Source organism: Trichomycterus rosablanca, chromosome 9 (genome assembly GCF_030014385.1).
Source record: "Trichomycterus rosablanca isolate fTriRos1 chromosome 9, fTriRos1.hap1, whole genome shotgun sequence".
Taxonomy (NCBI): domain Eukaryota; kingdom Metazoa; phylum Chordata; class Actinopteri; order Siluriformes; family Trichomycteridae; genus Trichomycterus; species Trichomycterus rosablanca.
Genome location: NC_085996.1, coordinates 31841936 through 31865741, shown reverse-complemented (window position 1 = coordinate 31865741; position 23806 = coordinate 31841936). Strand labels below are relative to the sequence as shown.

At 38.7% G+C, this 23806-nt stretch overlaps 1 protein-coding gene across 1 annotated transcript in view; it reads left to right on the top strand.

Moving 5' to 3' along the window:
• The window catches only part of LOC134320700 (kelch-like protein 29), a 352789-nt gene that overhangs the window by 227564 nt on the left and 101419 nt on the right, over positions 1 to 23806 (top strand). Inside the window, exons 6-7 of the mRNA XM_063002246.1 lie at positions 1513 to 1651; positions 13447 to 13643. Coding sequence (XP_062858316.1) covers positions 1513 to 1651; positions 13447 to 13643 — 336 coding nt within the window. The remainder of the gene's footprint in view (positions 1 to 1512; positions 1652 to 13446; positions 13644 to 23806) is intronic.

The following is a 23806-nucleotide window of genomic DNA, read 5'->3' as shown; positions in this document are numbered from 1 at the left end:
TTTTGCCCATTCAGTCGAAAGAGTATGTGTACAGCTGGGCACTGATGATAGTCAAGTCTCAAATAATGTTCTAGTTCATTCCAAAGCTGTGTTGGCCACTGGAGTTTCTTTAAACCAAGCGTGTCTTCATGTCTTTATAGACCGTTGTCATGCTGGAACAAGAAAGATCATCCCCAAAACTATTTGTTTTATGTTTGTCGGTAGCATTTATTGCCTTTATATAACTGAATACTTATTACAAATACTTTTACCCATATAGTGTATAAAAAATGATGTACTGTGCCAGACGTTTTATTAAATTTATATCTTAATAAGGGTCAGTATAATTGAGTGTAGAAAATGATGTGTATTATTTACCTTAAAAATAACATTGTAATATGTAGTACATAACTTTTAATATTGCCGTTATCTGGACATATTTTTAGTGCAATAAAATATAGTTCATTTACTTCAAAAACAATCCATATACACTGATCAGGCATAACATTCCTAATACTGTGTTGGTCCCCCTTTTGCTGCCAAAACAGCCCTGCAACTGCAATGCACTGTGTATTCTGACACCTTTCTCTCAGAACCAGCATTAGCAATTCAGCAACCACACCACATATTTTATATTTTATATATATTGAGTTTCATTTTATATATATCGAGTTTCATTTTATATATATATATATTGAGTTTCATTTTATATATATATATATATATATATATATATATATATATATATATATATATATATATATCAGTTTTCATTCAATATATGGATTGGATTTGGATTGCTGAATATGCGAGGGAAGAGAGTTCCAAAGGCATGGAGCAAGTCTGGAAAATGCTCGATCACCAAAGTTTTATATTTTATATTTTATATATATTGAGTTTCATTTTATATATATATATCAGTTTTCATTTCATATATATCGAGTTTAATTTTATATATATCAGTTTTTATTCATTTTATATATATATATCATTTATATATATCATTTATATAATTTTAGTCCATATATATTGTTTTTCATTCCATATATATCAGTTTTCATTCCATATATATCAGTGTTTCCTATTATTTCCTGTTAAGCTTGCCATAAAAAAATTTTTTTTAATTGACACGCGAGAATAAGGTGTTTGCTCAGTATGTGTCCTGAATCTAACATGTTTCGATTGCATTTTATCTTCTTGCCTCAAGCTTTAAATGTTCAGCCTATGTAGGTCAATCAGTTGTGGGTCTCCTGCCAAGTCTGAATTTCAGCTGTATACACCGTGAACGTTCAAGGGTATTTCTAACCTTTAAAAACATTTTTATTTTGCAAGTTCAAGCAACGTTTGTTTGTTTTTGCATTCTCTAATAATTTTATGTGTGCATTCTTTTTCCTTTCTCATGTACAGAATTTGATATGTGCTGGTATTGGCTGTGTCGACACTTTCTCTCAGTTCTCTGTTACATTTCCTGCTAATACCAAAAGTGTTCTAAACCAGTATGTGGCACTGTCTGTTTCTTTCTTTGTTCTACAGAGATGTTGAAGGAGCTGAACCAGCAGCGCAGGGAGAAAGAATTTACAGACCTGAAAATTGTAGTAGAAGGCAAAGAATTTGAAGTCCACCAAAATGTTCTAGCTTCCTGCAGCTTGTATTTCAAGGACCTGGTGAAAAGGTTTGCCTCCCTTCCTTTCCCACCAGCCGTCGAATCGATCCCCTTTTATTTTGTTCCTATTTTTTGTTTGTTTTGTTTTGGGGTTGGGGTAGGGGGAGAGTTCGGGGTCCGTCTTTTTCTCTTGCAGGTTATGTGAAGATTATGGTTCTTATCGCAGGGCCAGCAGCCATTCCTTCTCCCGCTCTTCTGAATGTATCTCAAACTGGGGGGAAAAAGGTTGACCCTCTTATTTCTTACCTTTCCTTCTTTAATTCTAGAGCTCATACACAAAAGGAGGTTTTTTATACAAACTGACAGTGTTCCATGACTGATGGGTCTTAAAACACTGGAGCTCACAATAGGGCATTTTAAAAGAACGCTGTATTGTCTGGTACGTTTTGAATATTGTTCTCCAGTGTGGAGTCTGTCATGCAGGGATGCCACTAGCTTTGTCAGCTACTTTATCAGTAAGTGCATACCGCATATGGATAAGAAGAAGGAAGCGACCCATTCATATGGTAAATATTCACACTTGGTAACTGAATAGTAGAAAAGCGGCCAGTTACAAAGAACAGAGCAGTGCTTTGCTGAATCATTACCTTTCAGGTCAGAGCCATCTACTCTATTTACTGCTGAAGAGCAGAATTTTATTTATTACCTCTTCTATATTGCATTTGTCTTCTCATATTGCCAGCTCACTTTTTTTCTCAGATTATTCAGACATTTTATATTCTTGGCCGTGTTTTTGCAAACACTGAGCGGTTCAGAGACTGGTAAGGTGGGCATTTTTATCTGTGTGAAATATGTGTGAAGTCCACGTCTGCAAGCATGAGTTACTTTGTATTTATGCATGTAGTTCCTTTTTGTGTTCATGCATATGTCAGGATTTAAGACATTTAATGGCACTGCCTATTGAATATCTTACAAGTTGGGTGCAATGGGTACAAGCCTATTCTTGGTACACAGTATGTCACCCTAAACGATCTGGCTACGTTCTCCAGCAAATTTAGCTTGAACTAAAATAAGCTGGACGATAGGCATCACTTCTGATTCATTAAAATACTACATTATCATGTCATCACCATGTTAGTTAAGGCAGGGCTGAGATTCGTCCACCATCTAAATAATGTCTGGTCAGTGAGGAACCTTTTGTGGGTTTACAGTACAGTTACTGACTATAGCACCCCCCGCCTTCCCTGCATCTCATCTATTAATGGAAAGAAATCGCCAAAGTGGATCTGTATGGTAGTTGTAGCTCAAAGTCAAATTAATTGGAGCAGTATTACCAATCAGAAGGTTGCCGGTTCAAGTCATTCACTGCCAAGTTGCCACTGTTGGGCCCTCAACCTTCAGTTGTTAAAAATCTATTCAGTCATAATTTTAAGTCGCTTTGGATAAAAGCGTCAGCTAAATGCCACAAATGTAAATGGTACCTTTTTCTACAAGAGAGGTATTTTTATGTGTGCATTATTATACAGAATATACTAAATCTACTCAGTTTCACCACAGAAAGACCAGACTGAACTAAATCCTGTATACAAAATGTATCATTTTTGCCTGTCAGAGTAAACAAGAATCAATACGCTTTTACAAGGACAGTTAGAAACATAATAGTTTTTTTCTTTTATTAGTAAATATATATATATATATTCTTGCAGAAGCTCAGCGTCCAGACCCGCCCACAGCTCCATTCACCCCCAGAGATGCTCAGCGTCCGGGGGCGGGACAAAATCGTGGCATTTATCCAATGACCGGCGAGTTTCGAAGCAATGAAAAAAACCTTTCCATGCAGTCCCATTGAAGTGAATAGACGCTCAGCTTCTGCGGGCAAATGCATTGACGCTACGGGAATGTATGAGAAGTTCGAGTCAGTCGATTTGTGATAAGTAGCCGATTCTGAACGAACTCGTCTTCGAGATGAACGTGTTCTAACGCATTTGTAGTCAATGAAATGTTAACACAACTGTACATATTTGACCATTTAATTTTTGACATTTTAGGGGAAGCTGAGCTTCCCTTGCAGTCTTAGAGAAATCGCCACTGATATATACGTATATATATAAATATATATATATATACTGTATATATATATATATATATATATATGTATATATATATATATATACAGTATATATATAGTTTGATGACAGTTTTATAACAGTATCATGCATAGTCAAATAGTCAAGATTCCTATGCTTTAGGAAATCTGCACAGACTTTATTTTCTTAAGCATATTAGTTTTTACATCATATGCTGGTGTGTAATATAAAGAGTAGCATATTTAAAAGATGAATTAAGGTGAATTAAATCACTAACCTTCTCCATCTACATTCAGCCAAAATTAGCATCTTTGTTATTAAAGCGCAGCTCTTGCTCTGCACTTTCAAGTTTTTGCGACACACAGGTCACATCAGTTAATTTCGCCTGAATAAACACACACCTAACTTAAACTGTCCTTAACATGTTTTTATTGTGTGTTCTAAAATTATGATGGACCATATATGTACATGAAGCACATCTTTCATATTAGCACATCTTAGCTCTTTAATTAAGTTAGACAGTCTGGAATAACTTCTAATTGACAGTATTGATTACGTTTACCCAAATTCATTGGTTTTCTGGCACAGGCTTGACTCTAATACAGTCCACATTTAATAGGTTTACGTTCAGGATTTGTACCATTTTGAATCTGTTAATGAGTAGATTATTACTGTGCATTTAAAGTCTTTTATGTGATGTTAGCCATGTAGTTTTTCTAGTCTGTTTTTTTTCCAGAAATTGTTTCACACTCATTGACATTATATATCATTTTCATCTTTCAAAAATAATAAAAATGGACCATTTCCATTGAAAGGCTTTAAAGCCTTTGAAAGGCAGAGTTAAAATGTAACAGTTGCTAGTTTTATATACTTAATAAAGAACTAAAATAAATCATTTTTTTCTTTTTATAATAAATCATAAATCATTTAATCTTTAGGACACAAAAAATAAAACATTCATGCATATAACATTCTAAGATCGCCACAATATGCCTCATACAAGAATATATAAACTTTCTATTAATGTGTAAGTGTTTTTTAATAACTGTAGTAATTGCAGTAATTTTAAGGCAGTTTTTTAATATGTTTTATGTAATTACTGTTTTACTGTTTGTAAATGGTAATGTTTCTACTATTCAGTTGACCAGTGGGTGGGTGTTTTACTCAAACCTTTTTTGATGTTTTTGTAATCATAAATCAACCCACAAATGTTATAACAGCATCTTATGTTAACAATATGTTATTTCACTTGCTTTACACAAGTGTACACGTAATGGTTATTTACTGTAGTCAGAATAAAATGTGTTAAATAGCATGACTAGGCCTAGTGGGTAGCACTGTTGCCTCACAGCCCCAGGTGGGGTGGTCTGGGTCCTTTCTGTGTGGAGTTTGCATGTTCTCCCGGTGTCTGCGTGGGTTTCCTCCGGGAGCTCCGGTTTCCTCCCACAGTCCAAAGACATGCAAGTGAAGTGAATTGGAGACACTAAATTGTCCATGACTGTGTTTGACATTCAACTTGTGAACTGATGAATCTTGTGTATTGAGTAAGTACCGTTTCTGTCATGAATGTAACCAAAGTGTAAAACGTGATGTTAAAATCCTAATAAATAAGTAGCATGACTACTAGATTTGTTTTGCTAGTTATTTAGATGGTTAACCAGTGAGCTAGCATTAGTTAACTTAAATTTAAACAAAGATGTTCAGCTTTGACAAAGGATAAGCAAAGCTGACAAATTAACACCAGTACTAAATATGTGTACTGCTAATTAGCAATGCTAGTCACCTCGGCTCAATGTAGCCCTGTTAACATTATCCTTAAGCTTATTGCTAGTCACGTTTTATTCTACTTTTGTGACATAACGTGACTAAAGTTAGACTACATCCACAGTCGTGCAGTTAAACAGTTCCTCTTATCACATATGCCCTCAGACTATTAAACTAAACTTTGATAGGCTCTTTGCACGCCACATGTCATTCGAATCTGAGCGGGTCCTGTGCTGCGTCTCCGTTCACTACACCCGGGGACAGCGTGCTATTGTCACACCTTCCGCTCTCATATTCAGTTAATCAGAGGAGGCGGTGTGAAGCGCACTACCTGAAGGATGTAATGCAGCTCCCAAACGTGCATGCACGCTCCTGTCTGCCAAAAAAAAAGCCTATTACTCTCCCCTTTTGCATCTGTTGCTCAGCACACCGAGATGGATTGCCCTCAGTAATTCCATTTTCCCCTCTGGATTTTCAATAAGTGTGCTTGGTGCCACTTTAATTTATGGGCAGTGCCTCAGCGCCTACCCATCAGCGTGTAATGCGAAACGTGGCAAGCAGTGGGAACGTCTCACACCCCTGCTCTTATTTATTTATGTGAGAGCAATGTGTTAGTTCTACTGTGGCTGTGGCATTGCAAAAGGAAAACCAGACAATGGGAGAGAATTATCATTAAAATCTTGGTGAGAAATGAGGCCCGGCTTGCTGTTTTTTTAGAAATACGGTAGGAATAGAAGACATTTTTTGGAATGTGTCAAAAATATATATATTTTTTTTACCTCTGGTTAATTTTAATTGGGTGGGATTTGGGGCTGTGTCCTAAATTAGTAATTGCATACTAGATTGTGCCAGTACGAACACAACCAGTGATGCATTTAATAATATACAGTACAGATGTGTGCAGTTTGGGATGCAGCCAACGGGTTTCTCTGGCTCATTTTTAATCATCTTTGTCCCACTGGATAAAGACTGCAAAACATGAAACATAATTACACTGATCAGCCATAACATTAAAACCACCTCCTTGTTTCCACACTCACTGTCCATTTTATCAGCTTCACTTACCATATAGAAGCACTTCGAAGTTCTACAATTACTGACTGTTGTCCATCTGTTTCTCTACATACCTTTTTAGCCTGTTTTCACCCTGTTTGTCAATGGTCAGGACCCCCACAGGACCACCACAGAGCAGGTATTATTTAGGTGGTGGATCATTCCCAGCCCTGCAGTGACACTGACATGGTGGTGGTGTGTTAGTGTGTGTTTTGCTGGTATAAGTGGATCAGACACAGCAGCGCTGCTGGAGTTTTTAAATACCGTGTCCACTCACTGTCCACTGTATTAGACACTCCTACCTAGTTGGTCCACCTTGTAGATGTAAAGTCAGAGACGATCGCTCATCTATTGCTGCTGTTTGAGTTGGTCATCTTCTAGACCTTCATCAGTGGTCACAGGACGCCAGTCCAGCAGTGACAGTGAGGTGTTTAAAAACTCCATTAGCATTGCTGTGTCTTATCCACTCATACCAGCACAACACACACTAACACACCACCACCATGTCATTGTCACTGAAGTGCTGAGAATGATCCACCATCCAAATAATACCTGCTCTGTAGTGGTCCTTTGGGGGTCCTGACCATTGAAGAACAAGGTGAAAGCAGGCTAAAAACTACAGTCAGTAATTGTAGAACTACAAAATGCTTCTATATGGTAAATGAAGGTGATAAAATGGACAGTGAGTGTAGAAACAAGGAGGTGGTTTTAATGTTATGGCTGATCAGTGTATTTTGACAGTTTTAGCTACTACTAATAAGTCACTGAGAATTATGTACATTGTGTACAGTTAACAGCAGTGAAAATATAATAGTCAGATACTAAAATCCCATACGCAAAAAAAAAACACATTGGACATCACATTCCAAACCATGGTTGTTAATATGGCATTAATCCACCCCCCTCCCCCTTGCACCTTTACCATCTCTCATTATTTATTCATTGGATCGTGGGGAAATGTGTGCCCATTTAGTCAGAATAATGTATTAATGTTCTTATTTATCACAAAGGTGTTAAATAAGGTTTAGGGCAGGACTCTGTGTAGGCCACTAAAGGTTCTCCACACTAAGTTTGTCTATAAAGAGCTTAATTACAAACTGTTACAAAATTGGAAGCATATTATTTATATTATATACTTGATTTTAGAGGCCGGCACGGTGGCTTGGTGGGTAGCACTGTTTCCTAACAGCAAGAAGGTACTGGGTTTGATCCCCAGACGGGGCGGTCTGGGTCCTTTCTGTGCAGAGTTTGCATGTTCTCCCCATGTCTGCGTGGGTTTCCTCCGGGAGCTCCGGTTTCCTCCCACAGTCCAAAAACGTGCAGTCAGGTAAATTGGAGACACTGAATTGCCTTATAGGTGAGTGTGTTTGAGTGACTGCCCTGCGATGGACTGGCGCCCCGTCCAGGGTGCTACTGTGTGCCTTGCGCCCATTGAAAAGCTGGGATAGGCTCCAGCACACACACACCCCTCTTGCGACCCTAATTGGATAAGCGGTTAAGAAAAAGAGTGAGTGATTGAAGATCATCTGAAGGTAAAGGTAGAAAAATGTTCTAAACGATTGTAGTGTGTTTTTTATTTATATAGACTCTGCCCTATTCATGCATACAAAATTCCTTTCCATCACAACAGTGTTAAATATTCGAAACACTTCTGGACTCCAGGTTTTGCCTTGTTTATTTTGTTTATTTTGGATAGAATGCCAAACTCAAACAAAGCCCCGTAATTACCCTCAATCATGGCTTGCCATTTCCAGTCTCATGTTTAATCAACTTCCACTGCTAAAGGACAAAATAAAATGTGTTCCTTTATATACATGAGTGTGAGTGTGTGTGTGTGTGGGGGGGGAAGTGATATTGTTTTTTTCTGTCTTATTGTGCATGAGTGTTTTGGACAATTCATCAGTAGCCAAAATGTTGTGAATGTCTAGCTTGATCTCAATTACGTCCTGCATCCTCATCCAGGACAAAATATGAATAGAGCTATTATTTAGCATCATCAGGTATAATCAGTGTTTGTGTTCTTTCACCACTTCTCAACCCACTCTCACACAGACTGTTAGGGATATTTGTGGAAAAAAATTAAACGGTTTTCTATTTTGTACATTGTTAAAATGTACATTGTTCTTTATTAAATGAGGTCTAATCTTTATTCAGGTCTCATAATATACGAACACTTAACTGAGCCTAAACTAAATCACACAAACAACTGTATTTTGCATATTTTTATTGAACACATTGATTACTCATTCACACTTCAGGCTGAAAGAGTATGTGACTTTATCATCTGTGGACTTCTTTCAAATTCAGTTGTTAATATTCTTATTAATATGATCAAATCTAGCCTGTAGGTTGTAGAACCATCCTGCTTGATAAAAACACAATCTAAACTGTATAGCACAGTGAAGGTAGCATTATAGTTTGAGTTTCCTGTGCTACCTAATTTTATGTAACATTTGCAATCATTAAGAGGAAGAACAGTGACTAAATCTATTTTGGGTAATATTTTATGGGCTTTCTGTCACATTAAAAATTTAATAATGTGGCTCCCAAGTGGCGCAGTGGGATATTCCGCTAGCACACCAGCACCGAATTTCTGAACTCCTCGGTTCGAAACTCGGTGTTGCCAATGGTCAGCTGGGTGCCATCTGGCGGGCATAATTGGCAGTGCCTGCAGCAGATACTAATTGGCCAACGTATCTGCAGGGTGGGGGCCGGACTATGTGTGGGTGGGTGGGTCTTCGTACGCTGTCTGAGGACCCTGATTGGCGAAAGAGACACCTGTGCAGAATGCATGGGAAAAAAGAGGAGGGCTGTACACATGTCGGAAAGAGGTGTGTACAGTGACGTGCTCTCCTCAGATGCAATCCGGTATCTCTCAGTGTGCTAAATTGGGAGGAAAATGGGGAGAAAATGCAAAAAAAATAAAAAATTTAATGATGCACAGGCTCAAAAATATACGTCAATTATCAACACAATAGTTTGAAGCCGCCGTCTATAATATGCTAACTGAAATATTTGGAGATCCCTCTGGTAGAAATATGTAATTGTATGTAGTTCTTGGTTCCCGACTGATTAATCTGATATTCACTTCAAATGAAGCAGAACCTAGAAGATATGATCATTACCAAACCAACACTGCTGACTTTTTATTTTATTTAACGCTTTTTAAAGTGAAATTAGGCTGGCATAGCTGTGTGAGAATATAATATTTAATATTTTTTTCTTCGCTGTTCAACTAGCAATGTTTTTTTTATTAGTTATACTTGTAATTAGTAATTCTTTTACTGTAAAAAGGTTACATTATATTATATTATATAAGTTAGAGTTTGGTCCTTAACCCCAAAGATCTACTGGACCCTGACATGAAGGGGACTGTTCATGCAAAGAAATTCCAAAATGGTTTAAAAATCTAAAAGTCCAAACAATTTTTACCATTGTGGAGATTTAATCATTCCTAAAGTTATGATTTTTTTAATACGTCTACCTGTGAATTCATAATACATATGTTTAAAAAAGGTCCTGAAAGGTACATTAGTGTGTTATTAGTGTAAATGTGTGTTATTATGACCTGAGGCTCAGATACCATTGGATGATTATTGCAAAAATATAGCTCCAGTGGGGTTCACAAACTTTTCTTGCAATCTTAAATACACTATATGGTCAGAAGTATGTGGACACCGCTTTTAAACATGAACTTAAGGTGTTTCAGCCACACCTCATGCTAACAAGTATTGTAAATCAATTACATGCTGTCAAAAAGTCCTTTCCAGTTGTAGCATAACTGTGGCCTAGTGCAGTCCATTTAGACATGGGTCAACAAGTTTGGTGTGGAGAAACTCCAGTGACTTGTACAGAGTCCTGATCTTAACCCCACTGTACACTATTTTGGATGAATTGGAGCACTGATTGGCAGCCAGGCCTGTTTACTCTTATATTAGTGCCTGATCACAATTGCTTTTTGGACTGGATGGGCAAACTTTCACAAAGGCACTCCAAAATATTGTAGAAAGTCTTTTCGGAATGATTTTAGGATGGGATAGCCAACTAGCTCATGGTCAGATGTCCACATAAATGTGATCATATACTGTATATGCATATACACATACCACACACACACACACACACACATTTTATCTTTTGTGCTCTCTTTCCATCCCGACCGAGCCTGCAATCAGAAGCCACATAAATCAGCATCTTTCTTTAAAGCTGGAAAAGCAATTTCCATAAGAAAAGTGGCCTGAGAAAGCAAATTGCTACCCAAGCCAATTCACATTGCATTAATTGACCTGCTTGATGAACGTTCTCTTGTTTATTTCTAGCTTCTCTTTTGTTATTATTTTCCCCTTCTGTCTTTTCCACCTCCTCCATAACTTAACCCAGAATTTACACCCCCTTCTATTATCTTAAAACCCATCGCCGAGACAATTAGGGAGGACGAGAATAACAAACTGATGTTTATTTTTTTCCCTTTGCTTTTCAGGAGGCAGTAACATCCTCAGTCTTTTCAGCTGTAGCTCCAGAGCCGTAATTGCACGTTGTCCTCTTGAGTTGGCCTTCTCCCCCTCAAGTCCGTTCCGTATAAAGACTAATAATGTCCTACACACTTACATTTTTATGCACAGGGCGCTTGGTGAAAATGGCAGATGGGAGATTAGGGTTGGGTTAGGAGGGCTCTTTTATTTTAAAAGATCCAGGCCCAGTCATGGAACACGTCCCACTCACAGAAGAATGGCTGCTGGCACACTGTGGCAGAACTAACCTGCATTTTTTCTCTTTTTTTCTCCCTTTTCTACTCCTGCACTCATCATGCCAACCATACTGTCTGTTTTTCAGTCTGTCCTATTGCCTGTTTATCTATGCATGTCAGTTTCTATGTAACTTTTTATGTAATTTAAACTTTTAGATGATAAAAGTGATAGTTAAAATGTGCTAATAAATTCAGACTGACAGTATTTTTAATTTTGTATTTAACACTGTATTTACTCTATAATAATAAGAATTATTATTGTTGTTGTTGTTGTTATTTAATGTTCCATATATTAAAAGTTTAGAAACATAATTAAGTAAAAAACATAATATTACTGAAAGGTAAAATAAGTAAAAACATACACCGACTAGGCATAACATTATGACCACTGACAGGTGAAGTGAATACCACTGATTATATCTTCATCATGACACCTGTTAGTGGGTGTGATATATCAGGCACCAAGTGAACATTTTATCCTCAAAGTTGGTGTGTTAGAAGCAGGAAAAATGATCAAGCGTAAGGATTTGAGCGAGTTTGACAAGGGCCAGATTGTGATGGCTAGACGACTGGATCAGAGCATCTCCAAAACTGCAGCTCTTGTGGGGTGTTCCCGGTCTGCAGTGATCAGTATCTACCAAAAGTGGTCCAAGGAAGGAACAGTGGTAAACCGGCGACAGGGTCATGGGCGGCCAAGGCTCAGCAGGATAATGCACCCTGCCACAAAGCAAAAATTGTTCAGGAATGGTTTGAGGAGCACAACAATGAGTTTGAGGTGTTGACTTGGTCTCCAAATTCCCCAGATCTCAATCTAATCGAGCATCTGTGGGATGTGCTGAACAAACAAGTCCGATCCATGAAGGCCCCACCTCACAACTTACAGGAGTTAAAGGATCTGCTGCTGACATCCAGATGTGCCAGATACCACAGCACACCTTCAGGGATATAGTGGAGTCCATGCCTTGACAGGTCAGGGATGTTTTGGTAGCAAAAGAGGGACCCACACAATATTAGAAAGGTGGTCATAATGTTTTGCCTGATCAGTGTACATCCACAATTTGTAATTTAGATAATTTTAGACAATTGCAAATGTATTGTACATTAATTAATTTCTAATGTTAAAAAAAAAATATATATATATAAGGTGTTTTTTCACCTTGAAACATTTATATCCTTTACCCTGGTAATTCAGTATGTGCGCACATTGGTTTTGGGATGTCTGAGATACTGAAACAGAATCAGCTGCTGTCTGGCCATTAATTGCACTCTTTCTGGCCTTGACCTTGAGTGGATTATCTTTTACGTTGCACATTAAGCTCACCATTATTCACAGATCTGTTATTCTCTCAGGGGGCTTATTGCTTTTATACTAATCTGTTCAATTAGATCTAAATGACATCACTGGACCAACAGTTGGGGACATGAGTTACTGTTTCAGTGGATGGCTCACACTGTTTCGTTTATAAAGAGATGCTAATAATGTTTTTAATCTGCTTGTAAGACATTCCAGAAAAGAGTCACTGATTATTTGTAGGGTAGTAGTAGCTCAGTGGTAAAGATACTGGGCTAGTAACTGGACGTCTGTGGTTTAAGCCTCACCACTGCAAGCTTAACACTCAGCTGCTTTGATTGAACTCCAAATTGTAGTTTGTCTTGTATAAAAGTGTATGCCTATTTTACACAAATGTAAATGATTATTTACAACATGGCAACACACCAATTGTGGGTACTAGACTGGCCTGCATGCAGACTTGTCTCCTACTATAAACATAACAGGTGGCAGTGTATGATTGCACAGCTAAATGCTTGCATTACAAAGGAAAGACATAAGATTCTGATTTCAAACTGAATCAAAGGTATTGTGTTGCATTTTGTGAATGTAACATATTATATATGTTAATCATGCTCCTCTCCTTCTTTATTTGGGACTTTTAGGCATCAGCTTTGGATTTGTGGATTTGTCACAAAAGTCATCAATAAGACCAAGCAATGTTAAATGCAGTTTATATTACAGTTACACTAAGGATTTTTTTACAACAATTGCAGTATTACAATTATACTAAGGACTTTTGGTGACCAAGAATAATTACACTAATTACTTACAATTGCACTAAGGAGTTTTGGTGTGTACATTTATAGTCCTAGTCTTTGAGTGACTATACTATACTTTCATGTGTCCATGTATTTACTAATGACTATCTCAATGCCATCAGGTCCCTTAAAGAGACGGGCAGTGGAGAGAAACTGGAGCTGAAGATGACCAACATTAGTGCTGATGTGTTGGAGATGCTGTTGGAGTTTGTGTATACTGGTTCACTGGTCATTGACTCGGCCAATGCCAAAACCCTGCTGGAGGCTGCCAACAAGTTCCAGTTTAACACCTTCTGCAAAGTCTGCGTGTCTTTCCTAGGTAGGAACTTTCTACACCAGCTCACATACACTTTCTTATCTTAAGCCTAATTTAGACTTTTTTTTTTTAATAATATGTGTGTTGTGTTTTGGTAGTGCAGTGGTAAAGTACACTAGTCCACTACTAGTATGGTAGAGATCTGGCTATTCAGGATTTTAAATATAATTGGTGCATGGACATGCTTGGCCAATGTTCTTGGGGGTTGGGTGGTGGTGGTGGCTGAAAAAGCCTAGTCATTGGGAAGTGAATTTTCCAGTGTGCTCTCAGTGCTGTTCTGAAGCCCAAATAGAAAAAGGATTGCATCAGGAAGGGCATCCAGCATCACAACTGTGCCACGTCTGGTAGCCGACCAGATCCACTGAGGTGACCCTTAAGTGTGGGACCAGTTGAAAGGAAATAAATAATTTGACATGGTCCAGCATGACAAGTTATGGATACCCATGCTTGAAATGGGTTTCAGCCTGGTCTAACCCATTAAGTCTCACAAGTTACGTTACTTTGGGTTTGTGATGAGGTACCTACATGACAACACTGGAGTTGTGGGAGGACTCCAGAGGATGTGGAAGACCGGGAATAAGCTGGATTGACAATCACAATGTGGGTTAGTCTGCTACAAGAGACTTGAGATGGAGGGCATTGGAGAAAGTTGACCCATCTGTGCATCCAAACATCGTAAAGTGATGATGGCATAGTGACGTGACATATGTAACTATGTGGCACGTCATTCTTTCTTCTGTTAGTTATGCACAACTGCAGAAAATTGCCATTGTTAAGCTTGCTTAACTGTGGACAGTGTGATCTGTGTTTCATTAGTTTCTTATTCACAGTTTTTTGGTAGTTTTATAAGTTTACATTTTCTTTCCAACCATGTCATGAGATCAATGTGCTTTTTAATAATTGCATCAAAACAGCCATATTTAGATGAACAGGGAAAATATACACTGATCAACCATAACATTAAAACCACCTCCTTGTTCCTACACTCACTGTCCATTGTATCAGCTCCACTTACCATATAGAAACACTTTGAAGTTCTACAATTACTGACTGTAGTCCATCTCTTTCTCTACATACCTTTTTAGCCTACTTTCACCCTGTTCTTCAGTGGTCAGAACCACAACAGGACCACTACAGAGCAGGTATTATTTGGGTGGTGGATGATTCTCAGCACTGCAGTGACACTGACATGGTGGTGGTGTGTTAGTGTGTGTTGTGCTGGTATGAGTGAATCAGACACAGCAATTCTGCTGGAGTTTTTAAATACCGTGTCCACTCACTATCCACTCTATTAGACACTCCTACCTAGTTGGTTCACCTTGTAGATGTAAAGTCAGAGACGAACGCTCATCTATTGCTGCTGTTTGAGTTGGTCATCTTCTAGACCTTCATCAGTGGTCACAGGCTGCTGCCCACTGGGCGCTGTTGGCTGGATATTTTTGGTTGGTGGACTATCCTCAGTCCAGCAGTGACAGTGAGGTGTTTAAAAACTCCATCAGCATTGCCGTGTTTTATCCACTCATACCAGCACAACACACACTAACACACCGCCACCATGTCAGTGTCACTGCAGTGCTGAGAATGATCCACCACCCAAATAATACCTGCTCTGTAGTGGTCCTGTGGGGTCCTGACCATTGAAGAACAGCATGAAAGGGGGTTAACAAAGCATGCAGAGAAATAGATGGACTACAGTCAGTAATTGTAGAACTACAAAGTGCTCCTATATGGTAAGTAGAGCTAATTAGATGGACAATGTGTGTAGAAACAAGGAGGTGGTTTTAATGTTATGGCTGATCGGTGTATAATAACCTGATAATAACTTATAATACAACTTTTTTTCTTGTTTACAAAGGAGCATGTGGTCAAATCATTTAGTCACAGAACCAGAACTACGGTGTCCCAGCAGTCCAGGCAGATCGATACAGCCTCCACCAGAGCAGAAAGTGTCTATTCTCAATCATCTGTGTGGGAAAGTGTGAGACGTCAGAACTCAGAACAAACAGATCTAAAACAAAACTAAGCCGACTTTCGAAAAGTCTGAGCTTAGCGTTAGCATGGTGTTCTTTGCCTTTGTTGACATTTGTCATAAGAATATGGAAAAAGCGAAAGCAAATCTTTAGTTTGAAAGGTCAGCAGAGAAGACAGATAGATAGTGAGAGAGTACTAGCATCTCATATTGATTTGTTTGCTTTACTCATTTTCAGCTCAGAAAATCTGTTTTGGCATCTTACATGACAGCGGGAGGTATATCTGAGGCCTCACATCAAATGAGAGTAAATCCGACGCACGCTAAAGAAAAGTTAGAAGTCGTTCGTGGCCATGTGGAGAAATAATAGTGTGCCAGGTTTTGTGAAGTGCAAAGCAGTCGATACAGAGAGAAAATGAAACTATTCACTCTTTAAACACCATTGTGTCTAATATTAGATATAGACTATTTTATTCCCTCCAGTTCTTGTAAACCTCACTCTCCTAACTGAATACAAAGGCAAGATAAAGTACACTGATCAGGCATAACATTAAAACCACCTCCTTGTTTCTACACTCACTGTCCATTTGATCAGCTCCACTTACCATATAAGCACTTTGTAGTTCTACAATTCAAACCCCCCACAGGACCATGACAGAGCATGTATTATTTAGGTGGTGGATTATTCTCAGCACTGCAGTGACACTGACATGGTGGTGGTGTGTTAGTGTGTGTTGTGCTGGTATGAGTGGATCAGACACAGCAGCGCTGCTGGAGTTTTTAAATACCATGTCCACTTACTGACACTCCTACCTAGTTGGTCCACTTTGTAGATGTAAAGTCAGAGACGATCGCTCATCTATTGCTGCTGTTTTTTATATGAGTTGGTCATCTTCTAGACCTTCATCAGTGGTCACAGGACGCTGCCCACGTGGCGCTGTCGGCTGGATATTTTTGGTTGGTGGACTATTCTCAGTCCAGCAGTAACAGTGAGGTGTTTAAAAACTCCAGCAGTGCTGCTGTGTCTTATCCACTCATACCAGCACAACACACATTAACACACCACCACCATGTCAGTGTCACTGCAGTGCTGAGAATGATCCACCACCCAAATAATACCTACTCTTTAGTGGTCCTGGGAGAGTCCTGACCATTGAAGAACAACATGAAAGGGGGCTAACAAAGCATGCAGAGAAACAGATGGACTACAGTCAGTAATTGTAGAACTACAAAGTGCTTCTGTATGGTAAGTTGAGCTGATAAAATGGACAGTGAGTGTAGAAACAAGAAGGTGGTTTTAATGTTATGGCTGATCGGTCTATATGAACCAGTGGGAAATACTTTTTTTTGGTCTTTTTTTTAGTATTTTTTACTATCATTATTATTTTTCCACGAAATAGATTCTGGTTTTTATTTTCTTCTGTTGAACACATTGATCATTCATTCACAGTCCAGTCCAGGCTGGAAAGGTTATGAGAACATTTGCATTCAATAACTAACAGAACCTCCTTGACCAGCAGTAATGCTTTCTCTACAATCTGATCAGACTTGCACAAGGAAGATTGCTTTATATCTTGCCACTGAATCTGTTGGGTTAGCAGAACAGAATAGAAAGCCTTTATTTGTCATATATACATATACACATGTACAGTACAATGAAAGATTTTTTTCACATATCTCAGCTTGTCTGAGCTGGGGTCAGAGCTCAGGGTCAGCCTTTGTACAAGCGCCCCTGGAGCAGAGAGAGTGGCTACATGGCAGAGCCAAAATTAAAACTCTCGACCTTTCAATTGATAGCCCAAAGCTCTACCCACTAGGCTACCACTGTCCAGAAGGCCTGAACTTTGGGTAATGCAAACACAATACACTCACAGCAAGAAGGCCCTGGGTTTGATTCCCCAGCCAGGCATGTTCTCCCTGTGTCTGCATGGGTTTCCTTCAAGTGCTCTGGTTTTCTTTCAAACCTGTCTGGTCTAAAGTCCAAAGACATGCAGCCAAGCCAATTATAGACACAAAATTGTTTGTGTTTGTGCTGTATGTATGTATGTGTGTGTGTGTGTGTGTGTATGTGAATGTGTGTCTTTGCCCTGTGATGGTCTGGTGATCTGTCTGGGGTGTCTGCTGTTTTTAATCCAATTACATTTACATTTTCGGCATTTAGCAGACACTTTTATCCAAAGCGACTTACAGTACTGTGACAGTATACTGTCTAAGCATCTGAGGGTTAAGGGCCTTGCTCAAGTGTCCAACAGTGGCAACCAGCAACTTTTTCATTAGTGGTCCAGTAACTTAACCACTAGGCTACTACTGCCCTCTGGCAGCTACAACTGCCAATTAATCAGACCTATTGTGTCCGTGACCAGGATAAAGAGGTGGTTAAACAGACAATTAATTAATTAACTTTTTACCTGCCAATCAAGAGTCAAATCTCTAAGGGAGGAAAGCAGCTCGAAGTACTGTGTAATGTTTCCTCCACCATGCTTTACAGCTCACTTCTACACAGAGTAGCAGTAATCCTGTTATTTTCATCATGTGTGAACAATTCTACCTCATGTATGGGGTTATTATTATTATTGTTGTTGTTGTTGTTATTATTACATAGCATTGTTTTTGTTAAAGCAAACCAGTCATATCTATTCACACTGTTAAAAAGAAGTAATTGAATTTATTAACAGATTACCTCCGGTTAGTTGAACCTACATTTAGCATTTATTCTTGAGCTGTTGAACAGCTTTATGGTTGATTACTTTCACCAGTTCTAAGAAGCTTTTAAAGCCTGCACCTCAATCAGAGAGCAATTAGTAGGTGGTCCAGCCACAGCCTGCATTACAGTAAATCAGACGTTGACATTACATGAAGTCTGAGCACAGGCTGCACGCACATGAAGTCTTTGCACAGCATGTTGTTACCTTAATTCATCCTGCCCTTTAGGGGAAAGTCGGAAGCTGTGAGTCATTAATGTTTCTAAATCTTTTTTTTTTGTCATGAATTCAGAATGAATTATTGTGCTCCAGTGGTTTTCCTGCAGTATTTACCAGAGATGCTTACTTTACTGTTTGAATCCCACAGATTTTTTTTATTGCATATTTCCCAATTTTCCTCCCAATCTAGACGTATCCAATTACCCTACTGCATTATTCTTTTTCTCTACTGATTTTGATCACCACCCTGATTGAGGAGAGCCGAGACTGACACACACCCTCCGACACGTGTACAGTTGACGACTGCATCTTTTTACCTGCACGAGGCGAGTTCATATGTGGATCAGCTTTGTGTACCGAGAGACATTTAATCAATCAGCCAGGTCGTAAGGTTGTAATTGCATCAGTTATGAGGAATCCCTTCCGACACCCCCCTTGAACAACAGCCAATCATTGTTCATGTAGGCGCCCAGCTTGCCGGAAGGCAGAGCTGAGATTCGAACCGACGAGTTTAAAATTTCAGCTCTGGTGTGCTAGAGTGTTTTACCGCTGCGCCACCTGAGCACCCGAATCCCACAGATTTTTAGAAGCTATAATAATTACTAGGGCTGGCACCAATCCGATACTTTTTATCGGTATCGGTCCGATATTGGCCCAAATCACTGGATCGGATATCGGAAGCAAAAAAACGTGTAATCCGATCCGATACTGTTGCTTAATGTAAATAACACTTAATGTAAATAACACTTACTGGAAATAAAGCCATTGTTTGTGTGTAAAGCAAATAACACACGAAGATACGTTCCAGCAGAGTGCAGTTTATTGCCAGCTTACTCGGCAACTGCCGTAACAAGGTGCATCTTGATGACATCATTAACATGTGCCACTGATCTACAACTCATCTGCAACAGCCATTCAGAAATTAAAACACACTGATCTATTTAAACTTTTAGCATTTTAAAAAATCATCTACTACTGCCACATCTAAAAACTTTGTTTAAACACAATAAAAATGATCTACTACTGCCACATCTAAAAACACTGTTTAGACACAATAAAAATTATCTACTACTGCCACATCTAAAAACACTGTTTAAACACAATAAAAATTGCTTTATAAATGATAAATCGCTCACCTGAGATAAAGAAAACCTATCTTGTCCTGGCTTGGAGATCTCTCACATCCTCAACGATTAATCCATTAGTGTTATTAAATAAAACAAACTACACCGTTTCTCGTTTAGCCACAGATGTTCTCTTCAAAATACAGCAGGGTTTAATCTTCTAAAAACATGACAGAACTTTAACAGAAAATCTCAACTCTGCGTCAATTCTAATTGGTCTATCGTGCTTGATTGACATCCACATCTTCCAATTGTAGACACTTTGGATGACACGCCGTAAAGCGAGATGTGTCACATGAACAACAGCTCGAACGTAAGTGAAACCAACAATGCTGCTAAATGTTCTGTGTGTAAAAGGTAAAATAAAAACAGTTTTGCATAAGTGTGATGTTGTAGGTTCTGTATTTATTCCTTTAGAATATTTGAGCATTGTTATTTAGATAGCTAGTTTAACCATGGTGCATTGAGTCATGTATTATTACTGCTTAGGAGAAATGACGGTATCGGATTGGTATCGGACATATCAAACAAGGTATTTGCAGTATCGGTATCGGACATAAAAAAAGTGGTATTGAACCAGCCCTAATAATTACTAATAAAAGGGATTTCAGTATTCCTTTATTTTTATTTATATCAACTGGTCTGATCTTGGTCATGGCCTCGGCGGGTCTGTTTCCACCGGAACCAGTGGGAGCAAGGCAGGAACACCATGGATATAGTGACAATCCATTGCAGAGCTTTGGCCAGTCCCCAATAGCCAATCATGTCTGTGTAGATGCTCTGAACTTCTGAGATTTGCACCTGGACCTTAGTAATGGTTGGCTAGCTGATAGCCTTTCCATATTTTTGTTCCATCAAAGTTTCCCATTCATATGAAATAGCTTTTTAAACAATCAAATTCTATTTGTGTGTATTTGCTGGATGTGTTTGCAGTTTTAGGCTCGCAAAACCTTATGGGATGGAAGTTAAAAAACTAAAATGAAAGGAAAATTGGGTTCGTGTATGTATGAAGGTTAGTGTGTGCATTACGGTGTGTGTGGGGTGAGTTTTAAAAGCCATTGCTGGGCATAGACCTCACTCTGCAGTTTTTTTCAGCTTGTCATTTATGGCCGCTGGCAGAAAACTTCAAATAGAGAAATGCTCTGTTCCTTTCTGTGTGCAAAGAATACATTTGACCCGGTTTATGGGAGATGGCATGCTACAACTCTGCATCCTTCCAGACATAATAAAAGCACATCTGTCCGGGCCAGACGCAACATGGGACGAGTTCGCCTTTCATGTGTCTGTTTTTAAAAAAATTTTTTACAGCTTCTGTCGGTATGATTCATGCAAAAGCTTTATCCAAAAACCATATGATGCTTTCTTGTAATGTTGCACGTGGCCACTAAAATGTATTCTTTTTCAGGTGCTTTTACATTTGCCACTGCACACTCAGAAATATTATAATATACTGTACTGTGCAAAAGTTTTGGCAATGGTATGATGACCATATATGATTATTTATTAATCTCTCTATTAAAATACAATCAGGAAAATTATATAATATTTAAAAAACTAAAGTGACAAGTATTTATTGCGATCCTCCCTTACACTGGAGCAATAGCAGGAACCTGGTTCTCTTAAACCTAAATGAAAAGGAACTCTAATTAATGTATTTGCTAACACTTGTATTTGTCCTATTATTTAAAATCAAAATAACTTTTGTACCAGGTTTGTGCAATACATGTTTGAGCATTACATACACATGTTGTATGAGTTTAGTTTATTAAATTGCCTATTAATATGTATAAGACCAACTTTCAATCGTCATTACATTTAAATTCCAAAGAACACATAAGTTGACAACCATAAACTAATAATTTTGCATTAGCAAGGCCTCTCTTAATGGGAAATCAGCTAACAAACTGGATACTCAATATGTATTCATGCTGTTATAAGGAAATTTGAAGAATTCAAAGGTCAAGGACTAAAAATGACTGGAAGACCAAGAAAAAAAGTTTCTCATAGTCTCATAGAGACACAGGCTTGGCATCTGGTAGCTTTATCTGGATTTCAGATTGACACGTCTAAATGTCCAAATAATCTTGATCAGAAATGGTCTTTTTTTGGAAGGGTAGCAACCAAGAAACCACTTTTACAGAAGGGAAACAGGGTAAAAAGGCTAAAATATGCTAAACCTCACAAAGATTGTAATAAAGATCAGTGAAAAAGAGTATGTATTATGGAGTGACACATCCAAGTTTGAAATCCAAGAAGAAAAGTTGGAGAAGAAAAGATGAAAGAATGAGTTATTTCAGCCTTCAGTAAAACATGGTTGATGGTATGTCCTGATTTGGGGCTGAATTTCTGCCAGTGGTGTTGGCAATATTGTTCAAATTGATGGGATCATGTATCCTAAAAAGTACAGACAAGTTTTAATTCATCGTATCATTCCCTCTGGAAAGCGCCTTATTGGGAATTTTCAGTATCATGATGATCCCAAGCAACTGTTAATGCAGTGAAATCATATTCAGATCGAAAAATCAGCTAATAAAACACTGACAGTGATGGACTAGCTTTCACAGAGTCCAGATCTGAATATTGTAGAGGTAGTATAGGATCACCTGGACATAGAAGGAAATTAAAAACAGACTAAACCTAAAGAAGAGCGCTGGGAATGCTGAAGAACATTACTTCCCAAAAAAGTTCAAGATGTGCTTAGTGCCACGAGAGGTCACACTAAATACTGACTTTGACTTTTGTCTGTAGAAGCTATTTTGCTCTGGAAATTGTGGGGGTTTTTTGTGTGTGTACAACCTTTCTGTATTTTTTGTTCGTATCATAATAAAAAAAAGAGAGAAAAATAAATATGGATGGTGACCGAACTCTTTTGCACAGTGCTGTCTATCTGAATCTTTACCATGTGGCAGATAAATAGTGGTCATATAATGGCATAATTTATTGTTGGGTTGCAGATATGCTTGCACTATGTGTACCATTAATGTACCACATCAGATGTTTTACTTTTATGGCTTGGTACAAATAGGCCTGAAAGTGTAAATAAAGAAAGCCATTCATTTTTGTAGTGTTACTGTAGAGTATATTGTACTTAGCAATAACAATTACAGTCAGTCTTGGTCAAAGGCACACATTATTACAGCTGTACATCATTTGGTTTAAACTTTGTATCTGTTTTATCCCACTGACAACAGTGGTCAATTGTAAACTGTATTCTACCAGAGCAATTCAAGCAAATCTGTAACCTCGAATCACCCCTGCATATACTTATGCAAAAATTATAAAGAAACATATTACACTCACTAGCTTTGTGGGGCGGCATGGTGGCCCAGTGGGTAGCACTGTCGCCTCACAGCAAGAAGGTCCTGGGTTTGATCCTCAGGTGGGGTAGTCCGGGTCCTTTCTGTGTGGAGTTTGCATGTTCTCCCCGTGTATGTGTGGGTTTACTCCGGGTGCTCCGGTTTCCTCCCACAGTCCAAAGACATGCAAGTGATGTAAATTGGAGATGCAAAATTGTCCATGACGCCGCTCAGGTGGCGCAGCGGTAAAGCGCACACTGTTCACCAGAACTGAGATCTCGAATACATCGTATCGAATCTCGTCTCTGCCTGCCGACTGAGGATGAGTGGCTACATGAACAACGATTGGCCTGTTGTTCAGATAAGGGGCGGAACTAAAAGCCGGATGGGGACGATTACGACCTCTGCTGGCTGGTTAGTGGCGCCTACATGAAGATGGGGAAGGAGTGCGGTAGGGGGTGTGGCCCTCCGTGCACAGCACTGCACCGCACTGCGCTCGTCAAGTGTGGGTGATAAGATGTTAGATTGCTGTGCACGTTTCGGAGGGGGCGTGGAGCAGCCTCGTCCTCCCCAATCAGGAGCAGGGACCAGCATTAGTGAGAGGATGATTGACGGGTAGAAATTGGATGTGCTAAAGTGGGAGAAAAAGGGGTAAAAAAAAAATTGTCCATGACTGTGTTTGATATAACCTTGTGAACTGATGAATCTTGTGTAATGAGTAACTACCGTTCCTGTCATTAATGTAACCAAAGAGTGTAAAACATTATAATAAACAAACAAACAAACACTAGCTTTGTGTAATGTTAGGATCTGTCAGTATTCACATCAGTTGTTTATAGGGCAGTAATGTTTTAGT